We start from the raw sequence: 24078 nt of genomic DNA, 5'->3' as shown, positions 1-24078 counted from the left end.
CACCAACTTAGGTGATATGGATGAATATATACAAAAATACAAACTGCCTAGACTAACAGAAGAAGAAATAGAATTCTTAAAGAATCCCATATCAGAAAATGAAATCCAATAAGCCATCAAAGAACTTCCTAAGAAAAAATCCCCAGGGCCTGATGGATTCACCAGTGAATTCTATCAAACATTCAGAGAACAGTTAATCCCAATACTATACAAACTATATGACATAATAAGCAAAGAGGGAGTTCTACCAAACTCCTTTTATGACACAAACATGGTACTGATTCCAAAACCAGGCAGGTCAAAAACAGAGAAAGAAAACTATAGACCAATCTCCTTAATGAATATAGATGCAAAAATCTTAAGTAGGATACTAGCAAAAAGACTCCAACAAGTGATCAGAAGGGTCATCCACCATGATCAAGTAGGATTTATACCAGGGATGCAGGGCTGGTTCAATATTAGGAAAACCATCCACATAATTGACCACATCAACAAGCAAACCAACAAGAACCACATGATTATCTCAATAGACACAGAAAAATCCTTTGATAAAATACAACACCCATTCCTATTAAAAACACTAGAAAGCATAGGAATAGAAGGGTCATTCCTAAAAATACTAAACAGTATATATCTAAAACCATCAGCTAATATCATCTGCAATGGGGATAAACTAGACGCATTCCCAATAAGATCAGGAGTGAAACAAGGATGCCCATTATCACCTCTACTATTTGACATTGTACTAGAAACACTAGCAGTAGCAATTAGAGAAGAAAAAGAAATTGAAGGAATCAACATAGGCAAGGAGGAGACCAAGTTATCACTCTTTGCAGATGACATGATGGTCTACTTAAAGAATCCTAGAGATTCAACCAAAAAGCTAATTGAAATAATCAACAACTTTAGCAAAGTTGCAGGATACAAAATAAACCCACATAAGTCATCAGCATTTATATATATATATCTCCAACACAGCTCAGCAGCAAGAACTAGAAAGAGAAATCCCATTCAAAATCACTTTAGACAAAATAAAATACCTAGGAATCTATCTCCCAAGACAAACACAGGAACTATATGAACACAACTACAAAACACTCTCCACACAACTAAAACTAGACTTGAACAATTGGAAGAACATTAACTGCTCATGGGTAGGACGAGCCAATATAATAAAAATGACCATCCTACCCAAACTTATTTATCTATTTAGTGCCATACCCATTGAACTCCCAAAAAATTTCTTTACTGGTTTAGAAAAAACCATAAGAAAGTTCATTTGGAATAACAAAAGATCAAGGATATCCAGGGAAATAATGAAAAAAAAAACACAAATGATGGGGGCCTTGCAGTCCCAGACCTGAAACTATATTACAAAGCAGCAGTCATCAAAACAATTTGGTACTGGCTATGAGACAGAAAGGAGGATCAGTGGAATAGACTGGGGGCAAGCGACCTCAGCAAGACAGTATACGATAAACCCAAAGATCCCAGCTTTTGGGACAAAAATCCACTATTCAATAAAAATTACTGGGAAAATTGGAAGACAGTGTGGGAGAGACTAGGAATAGATCAACACCTCACACCCTACACCAAGATAAATTCAAAATGGGTGAATGACTTAAACATAAAGAAGGAAACTATAAGTAAATTGGGTAAACACAGAATAGTATACATGTCAGACCTTTGGGAGGGGAAAAACTTTAAAACCAAGCGAGACATAGAAGGAATCACAAAATGTAAAATAAATAATTTTGACTACATCAAATTAAAAAGCTTTTGTACAAACAAAACCAATGTAACTAAAATCAGAAGGGAAACAACAAATTGGGAAAAAATCTTCATAGAAACCTCTGACAAAGGTTTAATTACTCAAATTTACAAAGAGCTAAATCAATTGTACAAAAAATTCAAGCCATTCTCCAATTGATAAATGGGCAAGGGACATGGATAGGCAGTTCTCAGATAAAGAAATCAAAACTATTAATAAGCACATGAAGAAGTGTTCTAAATCTCTTATAATCAGAGAGATGCAAATCAAAACAACTCTGAGGTATCACCTCACACCTAGCAGATTGGCTAACATGATAGCAAAGGAAAGTAATGAATGCTGGAGGGGATGTGGCAAAGTACGGAAATTAATTCATTGCTGGTGGAGTTGTGAACTGATCCAACCATTCTGGAGGGCAATTTGGAACTATGCCCAAAGGGCGACAAAAGAATATCTACCCTTTGATCCAGCCATAGCTCTGCTGGGTCTGTACCCCAAAGAGATAATGGAGAAAAAGACTTGTACAAGAATATTCATAGCTGCGCTCTTTGTGGTGGCCAAAAATTGGAAAATGAAGGGATGCCCTTCAATTGGGGAATGGCTGAACAAATTGTGGTATATGTTGGTGATGGAATATTATTGTGCTAAAAGGAATAATAAAGTGGAGGAGTTCCATGGAGACTGGAACGACCTCCAGGAAGTGATGCAGAGCGAGAGGAGCAGAACCAGGAGAACATTGCATACAGAGACTGATACACTGTGGCACAATCGAAGGTAATGAACTTCTCCATTAGTGGTAGCATAATGTCCCTGAACAACTTGCAGGGATCTAGGAGAAAAAATACTATTCATCAGCAGAAGATAAACTGTGGGAGTGGAAACACCGAGGAAAAGCAACTGCCTGACTACAGTGGTTGAGGGGACATGACAGAGGAGAGACTCTAAATGAACACTCCAATGCAAATCAAGAACACATGTGATACCCAGTAGAATCACGCGTCAGTTATGGGGGGGTGGGTGAGGAGGAAAAGAAAATGATCTTTGTCTTTAATGAATAATGCTTAGAAATGATCAAATAAAATATTATAAAATTTAAAAAAAAGTAGGGGTTGTTTCCTTCTTTTTCATTTGCACCCTCAGCACCTAGTACAGTGCCTGGCATACAGAAGGCATTTAATAATGCTTGCTGATGGACCATTTGATTGTCCATATTCCCCTGAATAGGAAACAGTAGAATTTCGATTCTATCCCAGAAAATGGATACCATTGGGCAGGAAGATTCTGTATAATAAAAATGAAAAACACAAGAAGAATAAGTGCAAAAGAAATCTATAGAGAAAAAAGGGAGTTTTGTTTAGAGAGAAGTGGAGAATAAATGGAGTAGAAAGATCTCAGAAAGCTGTTCTTTGGCACTAGGTTCAGCAGAATAGGCTCTTATATCAAGTGGCACCAGATGGTGTGAAGAGGCCAGTGTTAGATAAATGAAAGGAAAGTAGAGGAAATTGCTCTACAGTAAAACCCTCTTAAACAAGTTTCTCCTTAGAAAGTTTTCCCGGGTGAATTCATTTATTCTGGTTTTATAGCTATAATTTCTCATTTTGCTTCTAACAAGCTTCCCCTGTTAAGAAGGAGCAGCCGGATGTGGTAGAAAATTCTGTTGGGGCTCTGGCTGTGACCCTAATGGGATGCATAGCCTTGAGCAAGTCTCTTTATGGCTTGGGAGCCCAGCATCCTCATCTATGAAGCAGGGAGCCGGACTCAATTTGTTCCAAGACCCTTACCAACTCTAACATGCTTGAGTCTAAGTTGTGATTGTTTTAAGGAACTATCAGGAAACTCCTTGGGGCTAAGGACTGAGTTGTCTATCATCTTTCTCTCTATAGACCAAATACAGAGCTTTGAAGATAGTGGGTGATTAATAAATATTTGTTGAATGTTATGGAATGAAATATATCTTAAAGGGATTTTACTTCAAATACATTCCTCTTCTACCCAAGGGCTGTGTTTACAAGGGCACAATCCAATCCTGAAATTAATATTTCTCAGTGTATAAAATCAAAGGTTTCTGGTTCAAGTTCAAATTTAAGGTGGAAAAAAGAAAGAAATGAGGGAATAGACCTGAAAGTCAAATAAATAGGGGTTCCCCTAGGCTAGGAGAAGGCAAGAACTTCAGAGATAAAAGAATTTCTTAGACATCAGGATGCACCTAAATGCAGAGTCTCCACACCAGTTAGACTGAGCAACTGGGGCTTAAGCTGTAGTTGAAAAAGATTTGAAAAGATGAAGCCCTGAATAAGGATTTCTGGAAGAGTTGTAAAAAGACAGCATTGTGCAAGAGGAGATAGCCAGCTTTATTTATAGAAGGGAAAGTAAACAGGAGATGAAAATGGATCAGCATCTCTGGAATGAGGGGAACAGATAAAGAATAGCATTCACAAAAAAAAAAAAGCAGATGTGGGATTTATTGGAGGAAGAGGGAGGGAGATCTACTACCAACCCAGCCCACTCAAAACCCCTGTCCAACGATGAAAATAGAGGCTATATTCTGAAGCTGGAAGTATTCATCAATGTGTTAAATGTCACACATTCTAAAAATAAGAGACGGGTTTCAACAGCCCTATAGTCAAAGACCAATCATTGGAATTTTGCTTGTATGATGCCATAGCAATTCAGATGGCTCTTGAGTCTCCATGGCAACAGCCTGATGCTACCTTTTGTTCGGCTGGTGATCTGTCTAGTCACATGATGCCTGAGTGCATTGCATAGGAAATGTAGAGCAGCAGCTGATCTGATTTTCATAATTAGTGGCACACTGAATGTAGGCCACTGTGAGGGACTTTTACAAGGATTCATTCTAGGCTTTACAAGTCAGACCTGATCCTGCTGATTACCTTTCCATTGGGAACTGGCTAGCCTACTGGATGCTTATCTGTGCCCTGCTTCACCACTTCTCTCTTAAATAGTGATTTGCAAGCTTGTTAAAACCCTTCAGATATAATCCCCACCCCACCTATTGAGAAATCCTGGTTTTATTTCTAGTTGACTTGGAATTCAAATTTCTGGGATCTCCTTCCCCTCCTCCTGCCAGCGTGATCTTGGGGAAATAATTTAGCCATTTGGGTCTCTATCTCCTCACCTGTAAAATGAAGATGTTGGACTAGATGACTTCAGAAGCCTCTTTAATTTTTAAACCAGGTATTCTTAACCTGGGCTTCACAGAGTACCAAGTGGTCTTTAAGTTGGATGAGGAAAAATAAAAACATCTTTATTTTCACTTAAATCTAAATCAAATTTAGCATTTCCTTTGATTATTTAAAAATATTATTCTAAGGCTTTTCAAAGAGGCACAAAAAGGGTAAAGATCTTCTGTTCTAAATCTCTAATCTTATAGCCCTATGAATTGTTTCAGAAGGGGAAAATGATAGTTATTCCTAATTGATTATCATAGACCCAATTCATACTCCATTTTGTTTCTTGGCAGTGTAACATAAGAAAAGAGTGGTGTATGCTGGGATTTGGGAAAAACCATTTCATTCTCTCCTTCCCTATTCAGGGTCATGGTATCATAAGGTATAGAGCTGGAAGGGAAGGTAGGGATCATAGGATCATTCATTTCAAGCTGGAAAGGAAAGGACATTAGGTCAATTAGTCCAACTCCCTCATTTCTGCTTACCTCAGAGGTATTCTTTTTTTGGGGGGTGGTAGTGATGTTAGTGGAAGGCAAGCCTGATTAAGAAGCAGTTCTAAAGCCCATTCCTTAGCATTAAAATTAAAATCATGACCACCAATATTTATTAAAATCCCAATATAAGTAGGCTACAAGTAGATAAACATCAAGAAGTGAAATAACACTCTGGAGGGCTCCTGAAACTGTGTGTTCAAGTTTTGACCCTACAGTCAGCCAATTATGTCATCTTGGTCAGATCACTTAATACTTTTGTGACTCATCTCTAGAGTCAGGGTTGCAAAAGTAGAAGCTCTTCTGAGTTCTCAGCTCAAAAATTCTATGGTTTCATATAGTACAGGTACAAGATGTAGTACCTATCCTTGAGGCTTTACAATCTAGATGGATGGGGAGACAAGATATATTCCTAAAAAGATAAGTAGTTTTATAAACCAGTAGGTCAAAAGAGAGGTCCAGAGAGTAAGCACCCAGGGGACTCAGTGGACAAAGAAACCAACCTACAATGTGGTGTTCAAGACTGGATTCAGGGAAGAGGACAAACATGACAGGAGCCTTGTTGTGAAAGCAAATGGAAAGGTTATGGCCCAAGCTAAATGAAAAATAAATTCATCCAAATGTAAATTGAACAGAAGAGTGATCAATGTACAAAAAAATCAGTCCTTGGTCTGATTTAATAGAAAATAAATTAGTTGAATATGGGCCCCAGAAAAAGATTTGAAGCATTCTTCTCTCCTAAGCATTTTTTTTCATCATTCTGTGCTTTCCAGTTATAGAACTGTCTGATTATATTTGGCTATCTAGGGAAACACCCTGGACTATTTTAACAGTCTTATATGTAGCATTTCTAGGGCTGTTAGATCCTGGCAGTCATTTCTTTAGGGATGGAATAAAAAAATGCAGCATTTCCTTCAAGCAAAACTTTTATTTTATGAATACCCTTTTTATTTTTGACTTCCTGACCTATCTGCCACAAATCTGGAGTTTTTTCTTTGAAAGATTTCTTTGCCAGGAAGGTGAAAAAGAGGACATGTTCTAACCTTATCCGAGCTAATCTTATTCTCCCCATATATACATCATATTTCTTGAGATGTGTATGCCAGAGATAGACCTCTGGCATGGGGGGTGGGGGAGATCTTTTATGGAGCCTTTATGGGAAAGCGCAGGCAGGAACCATATTGGAGGAGAAGGCATGAATGGATTGCATTCTGCTCCAGTGGAATGAATAACCAAATTGATGAGATCTACTGTAATGACAGAATATTTAGTCTCAGGGATTGCAAATTAAAAAAAAAAAAGATTTATTGAATTGTAAATCAATAAGCAGTTATTAATCATTTACTATATGCCAGGCACTGTGATAATAAATGAATAAAATTATAAATTACTTTGTTAATAAATTTATAAATAAATTTACTTATTTATTTATAAATAAATACTTGAAGTTTCCTTCTAACTTTCTCTGTAAAGTTTCTGAAGCATATTTCCTCCATTATTTAGACCAGAAAGTTTTCTAAAAGATGTAAGTTTGGTTATTCAATATTTCAAAGACCTGCAACTTCACTGACATAAGACATTGTTCCACTCTTGTAAGTCACACCTCTCTTGGACTTAATGGTTTTTGAGAGCTGCTATAACCAAAAAATCCATCACCCTGTGGCCAAATTGGTTATGAGATTTAGTAGTACTCTCTCAGTAACCGAGGATGATGTTTGTCTTTGTGTGCTTTCATCTGTGATGTAGATGAGTGTGCACAAAAACACTTGTGCGTGAAGGAGATTTAAGTGGAAAAGTCAGTGCACAGAGACAGTCCCACTCTCTCGGCGTTGGAAGCCTGGGTCCATTGGCACGAAAGGTCGTTACACCTGGAGACTTCCTCAGCTGCATTGGATGGCTGTGTTGTCTTTTGTGCTCCAACACGCCCTGATCACTCCACAGTTCTTTGCTGCGTTGCCATCTCAGCCGTTGAACTTTCTTATTGGTTTCTTCCGTCTGTTCGGTGGAAGCAGTCTTCACATGCTGGGTGAGCAAAGCCTTAGTTCACCAGGGGTCTACGACCCAGTGGCTACCCTCACAATTTGTGGCCAAATTGGTTATGAGATTTACTGAACTTTATAGGGCTAATCCTTAATTATGCTTTGTTCCTGGGCCCAGGCTGAAAGCCTTTCAATTCTTGATAATTTATGTTAATAGATAGATATAACACAGTGGATAAAATGTCAGCCTGGAGTCACAGAAGACTCATCTTCCTGAATTCAAATCTGGTCTCAGACACTTATTAACTATGTGACCCTGAGCAAGTCACTTAACTCTGTTTGCCACAGTTTCTTCATCTGTAAAATGAACTGGAGGAAAAAATGGAAAACTACTCTTGTCTCTGCCAAGATAACCCCAAATGAGATCACAAAGAGATGACAAGATTGAACCATTGGACAAACACAACAAATATATACCAGAGCTTGTTTTCTGCCAGTACAGGCTTAGTAACTTAGCATCACCTTATAGCATGACAAGGCATCAGAAGAGGACCTTAGTAGCCAAAGGTCTCTCCACAAACCAGAAATAAAAGATAACTGATGAGAGTTGCCCTTGGTTTTTAAAAAGGCCAAACCTCTATTCCCAGAATACAACCAGGTCCTGGTTGGTTTGAAGTAGTTATATGTATTCAAGTTTGCATTATTTGAAGTTAAATGATGTAAAATATGGTCATTGGTTCCAGCCAATTGGAAATATGTAGTGTGAATTCAAGTAATGCAACTCTACGTTAAACAATGATAAAGCCACTTAACTCATGGCTTCTGCAATCCTTGTCAATTGTTCTCTTCGGGGTAAGTGAACCAAGTTACAGTCTGGCAAATTCTCATTCCCCAAATTCTTTTATAGGTCATGTCCAGCCATTACACAAATGATCTCTCTGTCCCTTTTAGGACAATATACCTGCTAGAAACTAAGCTTCTAGTCTGCATTTAAACATATGATAGTCAAGACTGAAGAAGCTAGTATCCTAACCACCTCAGTAAAAACAGATGATGAATACTGATAGTTTATCTCCCAGAGGAGTGCAGTTTCCTACTTCCTCTTTTCCAAAAGAGTCCCACCTCAGTCATCATAAGAGAAACACAACATCACTTGGGAAAATCCTAGCAGCGTCAGTGTCCCAAGATTGCTGCTCCCATGAAAAGGATCATTTCTGTTTCCCTTTTATACTAACTATACTTATATCTGTAGCTTCTGCTTGCCTCACACACTTTTTATCCTCTGATGTTAATAAGACCATAATCATAATCTGGTTCCTGCAGGTGCCCCAGATTTTTCTAAGAAGAACTCACTGCTTGCCTAGTGGCAACCATTACCTGGGTCCGCCATCTTTCCCTGATATCTCTTCTTTCTTTCTTCTTTTTTTCCCCTTTTTTCTCTTCACAGTGTCACCTCAGAATATTACAGTCCTTGTTCTATGCCTCTGGTAGACACCATTCTGGAAAATAAAGTATTTTTCTACCGTTCTCATGTCTGTCACATGACTCAATTGGGCAAACTCTTATCCAAGTTTGGAATGAATTCCATTAGATGAAGAGGTCATCCTTTCTGCCAGCTCTTCTTGGAAAGGAGCAGCTGCCCTTTCTGCCTAATATACATCCTTACATTACACTTTTCATTGAACATTTCGTTTAAATCACTGTCTCCTTACGGCCAAAGTGCTTGTCTTTGGTGTACTATCTAAAATCCTGGGATCAAAAAATGGTCTTTCTTCAGGTTTGAGGTAATGGCCTCGGCATGAGTCAGCATGCTGGCTGACTAGTGGACACGGGGGAAGACAGCTTTTCTGTTTTGGTTCAGGGATTTATGAAATGAAGGAAAGACCTTTCTACCATTCACCTAAAATAGCTACAGACATATATCATTTGTAAGGCACTTTCTGTGTTCTGAAACTAAATGAAAAATTCTAATGTCTCGTATTATTTTCATTGTTATGATATGTAGTAACAGCTTGACTCAAGCAATTATTATTTTCTTTTGTGTCTCAGATCTCTAAATTGGCTAAGTATATTTAAGATGCAACATTGATTTGGAAAAATACCTCGTGGCTATGAAAGTAATAAATTGTCCAGTAGCCGCATTGTTTGAAAGGTTACATTCTAATCTTAATTCCTTTACTATAGGATTTAAAAAATGGAGATTTTAGATCCAGAAGGCAGGCGCTTCAGCAGCTCTCTTAGCACAACTCATGAATAAAAAGGAATCCCCGCTATAATGAGCCTAACTATCAGTCATCATTCAGGCTTGGTCTGAAGATCTCCAGTGAGGGAGAAGCCACTTCTTCCTGAAATAGTCCATTTCCCTTTCTGGACAGCTTTAATTGTTAGGAAGTCTATTTCTGATATCAAGCCTAAATTGGCCTGTTTAAAACTTCTCCCTACCACTCTTCATTCTGCCTTCCAGGAACAAATGCAGCAAATCTAATGTGTCTTCTACGTGATGGCTATCTAAATAACAGCCTTTTAAATATTTAAAACATATTTAAATGTGAATTTATTTAAAAGATATTTAAATATCCTGCTTTGGTAGCTAGGTAGGTCAGTGAATAGTGTCAGGTCTGCCATCTTCCTGAGTTCAAATCCTAGGAATTGTCTCATGTCAGATTTGAACCCACATCCTCCAAACGCCAGGCCTGGCACTCTATCCACTGAGCCACCTAGCTGCCCTGAAGCTATGCTTCTTGGTGCAGCCCAAGACTGTACTTTTTTATTTCTCTATCAGATAGATAGAATGTTTTTTAGGTGCAAGGTACTATGCTAACATGACACAGTGAATAAAGTACCAAGTTTAGAGTCAGAAAGACTCTTCTTAATTCAAATCCTGCCTCAGACACTCACTAGCTGTGTGTACCTGGGCAAGTCACTTAACCCTGTTTGCCTTAGTTTCCTCATCTGTAAAATGAACTGGAGAAGGAAATGGAAAACCACTCCAGTATCTTAGAAAACTCCAAATGAGATCATGAAGAGTTGGGCACAACTGAGACAACTGAACAACAACTATGCTAAGTATTATTATAAGCAAACAAGACAGTCTCTGCCCTCAGTTACTTTACAGTTTAATGAGGAAAGAGAATAAAAGGGTGATAGAAGGGGCAAAGGGTAAACACATACAACAGTATGGTATAGTGATGGACTGGAAGTGATGCAGAGAATGGACTTGGGAACTGGTGAGATGAAGTAAAAGCTCACCTCTCTGAGTCCAGGGTCCCAGATTCACAGTCCAAGGTTCATACTGAGCTTTCAGTCCACTGAAACATCAACATCCTTTCCTTCTACTCTGATGTCTAATATTCCCATCTTATACTTAGGAAGACTTAAAAAAAAAAAAACTCAAGTGTAGTACCTTACATCCATCATTATTGAGTTTCACCTTAAACTCAGTAGTTGCTCTAGCCTAAGGATTCTTAACCAGAGTTCAAGAACTTGGATTTAAAAAAAAAATTTAGATCTTTATTTCAATATACAGGTATCCCTTCTGTATTAAAGGGGCTAAGGGTTCAGCACCCCAGCAATCTGGAAAATCCATGTAAAAATTTTGGGCCCTCCATATCAGAGAAAAAGTCTTATTTTTTTCTTTTTCTTTCATGGAGTATTTACAGTACCTTATTGTAAAATTCTGGTGAAGTATTTGGTCATAGACTATATGTAGATCAATGTTAACATTTCTAGTCTGTGTATCATCTACTGGCTTTCATGTTATTTTCTCCTCAAACTTCAACTTTTTATTTATTTGAACTTTGAAAAAGAAATTGTATGTATTTATATTATTAAAAAATGCATTTATATTATATCATCCAATGCATATATTTTATACATTTCTGAGTTTCTAAACCTTCCCTGTATAGTCTGTTGACCTTCACCTGTCATCTGCAGTTCTGCAAAATTCTCCCAAAATTTCCACTTAATTTCTTATGCTGACCCTCAATATCAAAATTGCATTGGAAAAAGTGGAAGGGATATCTATAATTGATGTGCTTCATCATCCCATATAATTTGTTTTATTCATTTAAAAATATTATTCTGAGAAAGGGTCCATAGATTTCATCAGACTGACAAAGGGATTCATGACACATGACAATCTTGTCTCTAGCCTATTTAGATCTTTCTTGGATCCCAACTCTGTCATCCAGAATATTAGAGATCCTTCCTAACTTTGTGTCATCTGCAGATTTGAGAGCAGGTTATCTACTGAAAAAAATATTAAATAGCACAAGACTAGATACTTGAGAGATTCCATTGGAGACCACCTGCCATATTTACATTGTACCATTAATGACTTTTTAAAATTCAGTAACTCAGCCAGCTCCAGATCCATCTATTACTTTTTTTTAAACTGTTACCTTCTACCTTAGAATCAATACTATATATCAGTTTCAAGGCAGAAGAGTGGTAAGGGATAGGTAATGGGGGTTAAGTGACTTGCTCAGGGTCACACAGCTAGAAAGTGTCTGAGACCAGATTTGAACCTAGAATTTCCCATCCCTAGGTCTGGCTCTCAATCAACTCAGGTACCCAGCTGCTCCCAGATCCATCTGTTTTGATCCTCTACTATACCTATTCATTTTTTCCATAGATAGTTAACCTTATTAAATGTTGCTAAAAATCTAAATAAATTATGTTTACAGAGTCACTATGATCAATTTTGTAGCTCTGCCAAAAATGGAAGCAAGTTTAACATGACCTGTTCTGGATGAAATTACATTCTTTGCAATCATAGTTTTCTTTTCTAGATGTTTCCTGACCATCTCTTAAGAATGATTTGTTCTAAAAAATTTCCAGGAATCAGATTCAAGTTTAGTGAACATAGCTTAGTATTTTTTCTCTTTCTGAAAATCAGGCTATTTTGTGGTACCTTTCTTGTTTTCCATTAATTTTCAGATATCCCTGACTCAACAGTCACATTCAGTAGTTCTTGTGATACCCAAGGATATAGCTAGTTGGTTCCAGGTACTTGAATTCATCAAATGAAGCTATGTCCAGACTTGTGCTGGCCATCAACTTCCTGCATTTGTGTTCTATTATCTGCAGTGCAAATAGTGTTCTCATGTAGAAATAACTGGCGCAAAATAGAAATGAAACTGCTTTCTCCTTGTCATTTGTCACATTTGTTATCACCTCATTCTTCCAAAGGAGTGGTTCTGTCCTTTCCTCCCACCAAGTAAGCTAATTGTTTTTTTTAAAAAGCAACCCTTTTTGTTGTCCTTGATATTCCTTAACTTAACTCAGATTTCCTTCTGAGCATTTGCATGCTTGGCACTAATTTTATATTCATTTTTAATTTTAGAAGCTTGTATAAAACTTGTGCCCTTATTCTATACATACCATTTAAAAATCTAGGTTGGTGATGTATATGCATCAGACAACTCCCATTTTTCTTCTTCATCAGAATGGTTTCCTTTTGTGTCTTCTAACACTTTTTGATTTCTTAAACAATATAAAAAGCATCAAGTTAAGGGAAAAAAACAAACATAGAATGGTTATTCACAGTTTTTCATTATACAAAAGCATTCAGGGCAATCTAAATCATATCTATATCATAGGAGAAAGGGACTAGACTTGTGATTTCATTGGCATGGGGGAAAATAAATTCCTCCAATTATTGCAAGTTAGCACCTTCTTTCCAATTTACAGTCTTAAAAACTCCTTTAAAGTACTGTTAAGTCAAATGTCTTATCCAGAGTTATATGGCCATTTTATTAAATGAGGAACTTGAAACCAGATCATCTTGGCTTCAACACCAGCCCTCTCTATTTGTTATATCCTCTGCCCATTGGATGATTATAGAACAGCTGGCAAATACCATAGCAATTCTATTTTAGATTTCTGTCATTTTTCTCTCTCTCTTTGAAATCTGTTCCTTTGAGCTTCATTTTCTCTTGATGGTACCCAGGCTTATATGCTTGAAACTTTGGCGCTGTCTTTCATTCTTCTTTCATCCAATGACTTTCCTATCTAAAACCAGTTTCCAAATCTTTGATGGCTAATTTTCTGTAGTATCCCACATGTTCTCTTACATCCTCACCCTTTCCTATTTCTGCTTCAATCACCTATATACATTGATTTACAATCATTATCTCCTAGGGGCAATTGCAAAGGTCTATCAATTTCTATTTCCAATTGTCCACCAATTTGCTAGGGTTGTTGTAAGGTCCAAACAAGATAAAATATGCAAAGTGCTGTGCAAAGATTAAACACTCATATATATTTTTTTTGAAGTGGTATTTGCCATTCCTAGATTTCATTGGTATGGAGCAGAAAATTTCTTCTCATCTAACTTATGGTCATTAAGATTCTAGAACATAATCCTAAATCCTGAGCCCTAGATTCTAAAGTATCAAAGATCTCAAAGCTTTACTATACCATGGGTATGATGGGTTCTTGGAGCCCATGTCATCAGGGTTTGAACTCTAGGAAATTCTATCATGCTGGAAAAATCTAGTATACTCCAAGCAACAGGCTATTTTCTGAGGATCGACCTACCTAACTATGGAACTAATGGAAATTCACTGTACCAGGTGAATTACCTGGAAATTCATGAATTGAAAGTTCACCTCAGTCCTGTTTAGCTTCCTTCCAGTTCTATAGTTATGCTCGTAGGGGCACAAAGAGTGTGAAACTACAGAATAACAACATGCAATAGTTTATACCTTAAGAAGCTACAATTTTATTGATGTGAGCACTCAGTTCTGATGAAAATTACAACTCCTCTATGCCTTAGTAAAGTTTTCAAGAACTGATGTAACAGGACAATCTTATCACCCTGTAGCCACACTTCTGCTGATGAGCCTCCATGCATTTACCTAGGCTTGTCCTTGGACAAGAGCCCCAAACATGAAGCCTTTCCAGTGTGGCTGGACTTGAGAGAACTTGCTCTCTGCTGCCTTAATCCTTGGGAATCAAAGGGTCAGTTCCCCTTGGAACAGGACTTTAGTGAAAAGCATTGTATACATATAATACATTCATTCAAGTAATTAGATTTTGTGAAGTAGTGGTCACACTTCTTAGGATTTTTGAGAAGTATAAAAATATATCTCAGGGAAGTCCAAAAATGAAGACTTCCCTGAGATGTGTGTTAGAGCCCCATTTTGCCAAAAGGTAAAACTAAGTTTTCTTTGAGAAAGAATGAATATATTTAAATAGCTTCCTCCAAGGTTATTACAAAAGATATCAGCACTCAATTCAAGAATGAATTTCTCTTCTTTCTCACTATGAAGCTCAGCCATCAGGTTATGATTTTAAATAAAAAACAAAGGGTGATAGGAAGGTTATGAAGGCTAACACGGAAATAGTTGTTGAGATACATAAAAGAAGTTTTCAATCTTTGTAGCTTAATAATTTGAAAGCAGTTTATGAAATAGAGCAATTCAATCCTCTCTTAATGAATATTAATTGTAAAGCTACAGAATTCCCGAATGACTACAAGGGCCCTAAAGATGTCAACCCCAGAAAGAGCAAAAGGTGAAAGGAAGGAAGAGTCAGAGTTGTCAATGTAGGAAAAATAGGAAATCACAATATATGATGACCTTTGTGGCTTGATCTATTCTTTCCAGGATAGAGAGATTTTACTCTAATTTTAAATTTTTTTTCTTTTTTTATTCTGAATTTTACAAAACCAAAAACCAAGCATTTCCATATAACAAAGAAGATATAAATGAAATCATATGAACATATATGAAATGTGTATTTCATATACATGGAATCATAAATCACTTATATGTTTATTTTCTTCATATCTATATAACTAATCCCATCCATAAGAGTCCCAGCCACTTCCAACTGTCTCCAAACCACAGAAGGTATCTTCTAGGATACTAACATCTACATATAAATTAAGTCTTTCATGTTGTCACCATTAAGTTCACTTTCAGGTGATAACATTCACAATTTATTCTTCCAGCATTAATTCTGTGGCGGTGTATAATGTTCTCCTGGTTCTTTTCATTTTTACTGTTCATTATCTCCTGTGGTTCTCTCCAAGTTTCTTTTTTAAATCAATGTGCTCATCATTTCTTATTGTGCAGTAGTATTCTATCACTATCTTATACCACGATTTGTTTAACATTTCCCCAATTGATGGGCATTAAAGCTTCCTCAGAGGGGAGAGAGAAGCTTTAAGGTAGGAAGATAGAGAAAGGATAGAAGTTTTAGATACCACGAGGGGGATGACGGAGTCGACTTAGAGATATGAGGTGGCAGGAATGAGTCTTTATTAATTATCAATGAGCCACAGCCAAGCTCTGATCAAAGGACCATTCCGAAAGCTTATACCAGTCCAGAGATCCAGATTCAATACCACACAGGTCGGAGAGATGATAGAGAAAGATTAAAGATGGAGCCTAGTCAAAGGCCAGGCTCCAGCAAGGACAACCATCAGTGCGAGCTGGAAGGGAGGAAGAGCAGAAGAGAGAGAGGCGGAGCTGGCTGGGCCCTATTTAATCTCTTTGCAACTATACACAGTACATAGGGATGATTATCATTGGTTAATGATAAGGTATAGGTGTGGTTTCTCTTAACCAGGTGAGCACAAAGAAACCTGTGTACCTGCCTAACCTGGGAGAAGCTGGGGTCAAGGGTCAGAGGCTTTCCCAGACATGTCCAATACTAAGACAATCTGTACATACCAACTGCTTCCCTTGCCCATAGCTAGGGGTTGACTGCTACAGGCATCCCCTCAACTTCCAATTCTTTACCAATACAAAGAGAGCCACTATAAATATTTTGGAACATATGAGTTCTTTTCCTTCTTTCCTGATCTCCTTGGAAAACAGATCCAGAAAAGGCATTGCTGGGTCTAAAGGTATACACAATTTTATAACTCTTTGTGTGTAATTCCAAATTGCTCTCCAAAATGGTTGAATCAACTCACAGCTCTATCAACAGTGTATATAAGTGTCTCCATTTCCCCATATCCCCTTCAACATTTGCCATTTTGCCCTTTTGTCACTTTAGTCCATCTCATAGGTGTGAGGTGATATCTCAGAGTTGTTCTTATTTGCATTTCTCTATGCGCTAGTGATTTGGAGCATTTTTTTCAGATATCTATATTTCTTCATTTGAAAATTGCTTCTTCATATCTTTTTCCCATTAATCAATTGGGAGATGATTCTTATTCTTATAAATTTGACAAAATTCTCTAGATATTTTAGATATGAAATCTCTATCTGAGAGTATGTCTATAAAATTTCCCCTCCAATTTTCTGTTCTCTTTCTAAACTTGGCATAATTTATTTTATTTGTACAATTTTTTTTTAATTTAAGGTACTCAAACTTATTCATTTTACATTTTACAATGCTCTCTATCCCTTATTGACTCATAAATTCTTCTCCACTCACAAATCTAATAGCTTGTATGTTTCCCGTTATAATTTATTTATGGTATGTCCTTTTATGTCATGTACCCATTTTGAGCTCATCTTGGTGAATGGTGTAAGATATTAGTCTATACCTAGTTTCTGCCAAACTAGCTTCCAGTATTTTTTAAACCACAGTAAGAGACATACTAGTTCATAGGGTAGGGAAGCATTTTTTACAGAGTTACTTTAACATAATGGATTTCACTTTCACATCTAAATAGCAAGGGAATAATGCCTACTATAAAACTATTCATATTCATTTAGAAAGCATTATTTATTAAATGGTGGGAAATCACCAGGACATATTGATCACTAGTCCAATATTTGAATTAGTTTCATGAATCTAGAATACAGTCCTTAGACCCTGTTTAGAGGATTAAATTTAATTCATTAAGCATTTATAGAGTACCTACTATTTAGAAAATACTGGGCTAAGCACTGGGGAATACAAATATAGTTACATCATAGGAATTGCTCTATAGGAGATCTTTGTTTTAATAAATTTTAAGAGGGAGGGCACTTTCAGCTCTAGTAAGGGAAAATGTAAGGCAAGATTTTATTGCATCTGAGTTGGACCTTTCAGAAAGGAAGGGAAGAAATTCTAGTGGGCATATAAAGAAAGGGATATCCTATTCCATGAATAGGAGGAGATATGAACAAAATCATAGTGATGAAAGAAGACAGAAAGAGAATGGGATATAGATCATCTGAAATATAGAGTGTTAGAAGAAGAGTAGAATGGGTTCTGTCTGAAAAAGTAGTTTGGAGTCATATTGTGGGAGGCATTAGAGATCAGAATCAGAATTTTATTTTGATATCTGATTATTTATTAAAGCTGTGGGAACTCATTGATGTTTTTAAAGCAGAGTAGTGAGATAATTAGAAGGGTTATTTGGAAAATTATTAAAGAACCAGTATAAAGGATGAATTACAGCATGTAGAGTGAAGACTCTCAGAAGAACATCTAGTAAGTTATCACAAGGAAAGACCAGACTAGACAGAAAGCTAGACACTGGCAAAGTTCCTTCCCTTCCTTTGGCACTTCCATTCTACCCTCTGACTTTGATTATTGTTTTCTGTATTTGAAATCTATTGCCTTAAGATGAGACACTTTTAAAAGATGAATTAAATCTTTCATTAGAGTACTAATATAGGTGTACCCTTCAAACACACACACACACACACGCACAGGTGCATACATTACCAATATAAGAACAAATGAATTTTACATCCAACGTTCATTCATTTGAACCAATTTGAATACCTGGTATATATCAGAAATTAGGGGAGGTGAACACAGAAATACATTAGAAATGATCATTTTCTTTATGGAAGTTGACATCTATTAGGCAAGGAGAGTGGCATAAACACAAATAACTAAAATACAAGATTGAGTTTGAAAGTTTGACAAAAGAGATACAAAATGTTATGGTAATTTAAATAAAGGAAAGATTACTTCTATTTCAAAAGATCTGGGAAGGCTTCCTGGAGAAAATTGAATTTGAACCAGGCTTTTGAAGGACTGATAGGAGCTGGACGCCTGGGACTAGCTGAGAGGGCTTGGAGTTGATCCAATTTCCCAAAGCCTTCTATCCATCCACAGACCATTTCTTCCACTAAATTTACTTTATAAGTAAGTAATTAAAGGCATCGAAATAGGAAAGCATGGAGTATGTTTGGGAAACAGCAAATATTCCAGGTTTGTTGGATATATGAACAGTATATCTGACTAGAAAAGAATCATAGGAATTGCTCTATAGGAGATCTTTGTTTTAATAGAATTTAAGGGGGAGGGCACTTTAAGCTCTAGTAAGGGAAAATGTAAGGCAAGATTTTATTGCATCTGAGTCGGACCTTTCAGAAAAGAAGGGAAGAAATTGACCCAATGAAGATTTCTTAAATTAAGAATCAGAGCTATATATTAGGAAGATTAACTTGTCAGAAGCATGCAACAGAATTAAAAGGAAGATAGGAAGCTTGAAAAAGGCAAAATAATTAAAAGGCAATTGATAAATACCTGAACTATGGTAGTGGCAACAGGAATATAATATACAGAAGACATCAGCCCATCATGCTGAGGCCTACAGAGTTTCTATAGGTCAACCCTATTAGATGTGTTTTGAGTACCATTAACTCAGAATCTGTTCCGTTACCCTGCTCAGATTAGATCTCATGTTTTCTACACACACACAAAATCCTTGCAATGCTGCACAGAATAGGGAAGTCTGGTGATTAAATCACCATTGGAACAATAGTGCCAGTCAATGAGAAACTTCAAGTTGTTTTTAACAAAAACCTGCAATGTATACAGTGCTTCATTGTGTAGGAAGAATAATGTGTGCTTTAATAGTCCTATATTTCATTTCACAAAAGTATAGTTTAGTGTTGTGAAAGACCTAGTGCAACTTTGAAAATGCTGTAATTTAAAACTATTTACTGATAAAATATATAATATTGACTTTCCATTTGGCTCTTTACCTAGTTGAGGGCTATTTGGTTGGAAATTGAATAGAAGTGCTTGATAAGTTGAAGGTAGAAAAATTGAAGGATAGTTTCCTTACTATTAGCAATGGCCTCAGAAGATCTAATGTTGGTGATGATGATAACTCACATTTATATAGCACTTCAAGATTTATTTTTTTATGTCTTCTATAGTTTCAAAGACCCAACTGAGTTTGTGGCTCTGGGTTAGCCTTCACATAATATGCCTAGCATCATCCTGAATCCAGCCACACTCAATACATGAGGGTGATCCCAAACCTTTAGGGAGTAGGCAGCTATGGGTGTGGATACAATCATAGGGCCATAGATTTGGATCTCGAAGGGATTAGAGAATTTGTTAAGCTTGGCTTCTTTGTCTTACAAATGAGAAGCCAGAAAGGACCTAGTTTTCCCTGAATATTAGATGTTAGCATGATACAGGATATCCAGAACTTCTCCTAATGGGAGTAGATATCTAAACCAGGTCAGCCAGGTCTGACTCCACAACCATAGGTTTGCCTGGAATGAACTAGCTTTCAACACTGGGCTAATGAAGAGTCATTTTCTTCTTTATATTCTTCTATGTATTCTTTATACTCTCCATTTTCTGTCTTCTGCACACATTAAACTACAATACTGAGAAAATGAAGGGGAAGAAAGAGTTCCAAAAGACACAGCTCTATTAAGGTAAAAGGAAGGCAAAAGTTCAGGATGGAAAAGATAGTAAAGTCACCATTAGCTTAATTGTTTTAAAAGATCATGTTGCTATAATTTATATTAAAGTGTTGCTCCTTAATAAACTAAAAAAATGAAGCAAAACTGTCTAATTTAGAAGTGATCAATACATGTTGCTCTCCATATTTTTTTTTTGTAATTTACTATTCCTAAACAAAAAGTTAAAGCAAGGATATGTATATAAATGTTTACAAAGTTATTTAAACCCTTACCTTCTGTGTTAGAATCAATACCAAGTATTGAGACCCAGGCAAAAGAGTGGTAAAAAGGCTAGGCATTTGAGGTTAAGGTGACTTGCCCTGGGTTACACATCTATGAAGTGTCTGAGGCCAGATTTGAACCAGGACTTCCTCTCCCTGACCCTGGCTCTCTATTCACTGAGTCACCTAGTTGTCCCTGCTTTAACTTTAATAATATGGAGCTAATATTATGAATTTTATTTTACCCTCATTATATTGGTTTTCATTATTTCTTCATTTATATTGTTTTAGCCACTGTGCATTGTGTTCTTTAAGGTCTTCTTTTTCACTCTGCATCACTTCATATATACCTTCCCCTGTTTCTTTGAATTCTTTATATGTTTTCTTTTACATCCCTATACCACATTTTGTTTAGCCATTCATTGATCACTGAGCCCACAAATTGCTTCCAGTTTTGTTTTGTTTTGCTATTACAAGGAGCATTACTATGAATAACTGGGTCATATAGTTTTACCTATAAGTTATAAATATATATTATAAATTATATATATGTATATTTGGGTACATATGGGGCCATTTTTTTTACCATTAACCTTCCTGGGGCATAGACTCAGTGGGACTGAGCATTAGCTAACAGGACACAAATATAGTTCTTCCTTATAAATAAATTTTTTCTCCTAAATATTTGGACCAATTCTCAGCTGTACATGCAATGTATTCATGTGCTTGTCTTCCCTTAGGCCCTTGAACACTGACTTTTTCCATTTCCTACAATATTTTCCAATTTAATGGGCATGAAGTGATATGCAGAGTTATTTTAATTGTAGTCATATTTTGCAAAGTAGGAATTTCAATGAATGTAAAACAATGAATTCTAGACTACAAAAATGCGATGAGAACAGAATTGACAGGTAATAGAGAGTAGACACAATGTTGAAGCAGTTTGGGAATGATGTATGAAAATGGATAGAAATGATAACTAAAAAGCATAATATATGTTTTAGAATTTAGGGGTAAGAAAGGGCAGGTATGAAAGATTTGCTAAGTACTATAATTAGACTCAATAGCAAATTGCATACTTATTGTCTAAGGACCGGTCTAGATAAAGTCAAAGAGTCTCATTGCTAAACATTTGGTGACATGTTTTTGCCTTTTGCAACTCATAAAGATTTTCTAATAGAGCATGGAGGCATTGGATTGTGCCACATCAATGGCATCTTGAGTCTGTATATGTGTATTAATGTCACTTAAGTTTGGAAAGGGAGTATTAAGATTTCATTTTATGGCTCATCTGGAAGGACATGTTATTTCTCTTCTCTTCCTGTGGACCTACTGGGAGTCAGGAATAAATGAAAGGAAAAGAAAAAATAGAAGGGAGACAACAGGATGAAGTTGCCAATTACCACCACCAAAAGATACATAAGTAATATCTTTTCCACTGTGGGTTAACCCAGTGTTCCTGCAAAGTAGAGGTTTGATTGATCTAACCTTTAAAAATAGTGATTCCCAGCATAGTGACTGATGGATTTCTTGGAATGGCTTTGATGTTCTCAGCTATAACTAAAGAGCATTATTTGAAGTAGCATACTTGAGCCATTTTCACAATGGAGAGATCCCCAACACATAAAGAGGAGACAGAAGAACGTGGACAAATAAGCAACTGTTGAGTCTCATTTTCTTTGACATAGGTCTGTGCTATACATTTTTTTTTAATTTTGCACCTTTTTATGACTGAGTAGCAAATCTGAATGAAACAGTCAAATCCTGATTTATTAGGTGTCCTTTTTAATATAATATTCAATTGATACTTAATGCTCAGCTATTCAGGAACTGTCCAAGTCCATAAATCAGTGTTTGAAAAATCCTTTTCATGTAATAGATAAGACTGTGCTTTCATGGTCCTAAAACACTTGGATGAACAACGCAAGCCCAAGTCAGTCATCGAAGTGATAATTGAGGACAAAGATGCTTGAAATTTTCATACTCCTTCCTTCACATATTTAGATATCTATGGAGACACAGAAACAGTGGCCTCATGAATAATGAGCTGGTCTTAAAGCCAGGAAGATTGGGAGTTTATTCCAACCCATGACATTCATTGGCACTGTAACCCTGGTCAAGTCACCTAACCTCTAATTGTCCTAAGAAACTTTCTGAGACTCCAATTTGCTGAAAGGTTAAGGATCTGCTTCAATGGGAAGCATTTATTTTATCTACCTTTAGTCTCCTTTACCATTGAAAGAATAGGTCCAGTTCTTATTCCTGTCCACTATACAGACACAGAGGAGGAACAGGATATTAATAAAGGACTAGCCTTCAAGCCTGGAAGACTTTGTTTCTTATCTTGCCCTTAACACATACTTTGGGATCAGGGACAAGTCATTTAACCTCTTAGTATCCCAGGCAGCCCCTTAACAGTCTAAGTCAGAAGTGTCAAAAACACCCCCTGGGTCACATGCTCTAGCAGGACTCCCCAGTATAAGTGAACCAGATTAAAATGGAATTGGGAAATCTCTAACAAAAGAAATCAGGACACAATAAAACAGTTAATACTAATAGGTGGTTTTCTAAGTCAATATGGGTTATGTATGGCTTATTTCGGTTTGGGTTTGGCACCACTGCTCTAAGTTACAGATAATCGGCAACAAATCAGCCCCTCATCTGCCTTGGTGGAGGGAGCTTCTCCACAAGAAGTTTCTTCCATGTTTGAAGTCACACATTCAGAGCACCTCCCACCACCAAAATGGAGAAATGACCAAAGCAAACACGCAAAATCTACAAATCAGAAAGCCCAATGAGTGCTACTGGTGACAGCTGTGATTCACCCATTCATGTCTAGATGCTTTTCTGGGAAAGGGAAGAATAAAGTATTCCTTAACCTAGCATTCTTAAAGAGATCCAGCCGAAAAATCTAGAGCTTTCAAATCCCGATTGAGACAGGACGCTAAAACAAAGTCTGTCTGTGTCCACTTGTCCGAGGATGACCTGATCTCCCTAGTTTGGGAAAGATCACTTTTCCTTGGCTTTGACTGCATTACGTAAGACAGCGATCATTTGTCAAGTGAGCCTGTTGTACAGAGAGAGCTGTAGGCAGATTATGGGGAGAGAGGGGTGGGGGGAGAAAGAGAGAGGGAGAGAAAGAGAGAGGGAGAGAAAAGGGAGGTGGGGACGCTTCTCCAGGAACAGTGCTTTCCCAGCACTGGGGATTCAAGTTAGACAGGTTGGCTGCTGGGTGCCGCTGCTGAAATGGGAGTTGCTCTTGGTGCCTGACATGGCTTTCTTCGCGTGGGATGCTTGAAGAAGGGACGGAGAGAGACTAACTTGGAGAAGAGTGGAATTGGCATGAGGATTAAATCAAAATGGAAGGACTCCTGTCTCCGATGAGGACGAAGGTAGGGAGAAAAGGTTTTCAATGTATTTTGAAGCTGCTTAACTGTACCAAAAAAAAAAAAAAAGGAAGGGGAGGTGCTGCTGTGCCTCTGTGAATAGGAGGCTCGCTGAGCTTTTGTCTTCTTTCAGAACTATGTTGATGAATGAGACCAGATCCTTTGGGGATCGGGATTGATTCAAAGGCACAGAGAGCTGGGGAAGGGGCACCGGGGTCTTCGGGGTAGGGGGTTACCATTTCTTCAGAGGAGACAATGAGAACCTTAGTGAATGACTTTGCCTCTTAGATGATCAGACAGCCATATTTTAGTTGGGTTTCCTTTACAACCTATCCTTCTGGTTGGTACAAGCCTCGGAGCTGTTCACTAGGAAAGTACCAATTCGCTGACTGCTTTGCAGCTCCAGAGTAATACAAAAAAGGGACTTGCATGCA

At 37.1% G+C, this 24078-nt stretch overlaps 1 protein-coding gene across 2 annotated transcripts in view; it reads left to right on the top strand.

Moving 5' to 3' along the window:
* FRMD4A (FERM domain containing 4A) overlaps window positions 1–24078 on the top strand; it is a 743442-nt gene that overhangs the window by 183786 nt on the left and 535578 nt on the right. Inside the window, exon 1 of one of the 2 annotated variants that reach the window (XM_007503986.3) lies at window positions 21987–23650. The exons of the other annotated variant lie outside the window; for it this stretch is intronic. Coding sequence (XP_007504048.1) covers window positions 23618–23650 — 33 coding nt within the window. The 5' untranslated portion in view covers window positions 21987–23617. Of the gene's footprint in view, window positions 1–21986; window positions 23651–24078 lie in introns of those variants that run through there. 2 annotated transcript variants of the gene reach the window in all.

The sequence above is a fragment of the Monodelphis domestica genome, chromosome 5 (assembly GCF_027887165.1).
Source record: "Monodelphis domestica isolate mMonDom1 chromosome 5, mMonDom1.pri, whole genome shotgun sequence".
Lineage (NCBI taxonomy): Eukaryota > Metazoa > Chordata > Mammalia > Didelphimorphia > Didelphidae > Monodelphis > Monodelphis domestica.
The sequence above is the reverse complement of the archived record's forward strand: the minus strand, read 5'-3'. Positions and strand labels throughout refer to the sequence as shown.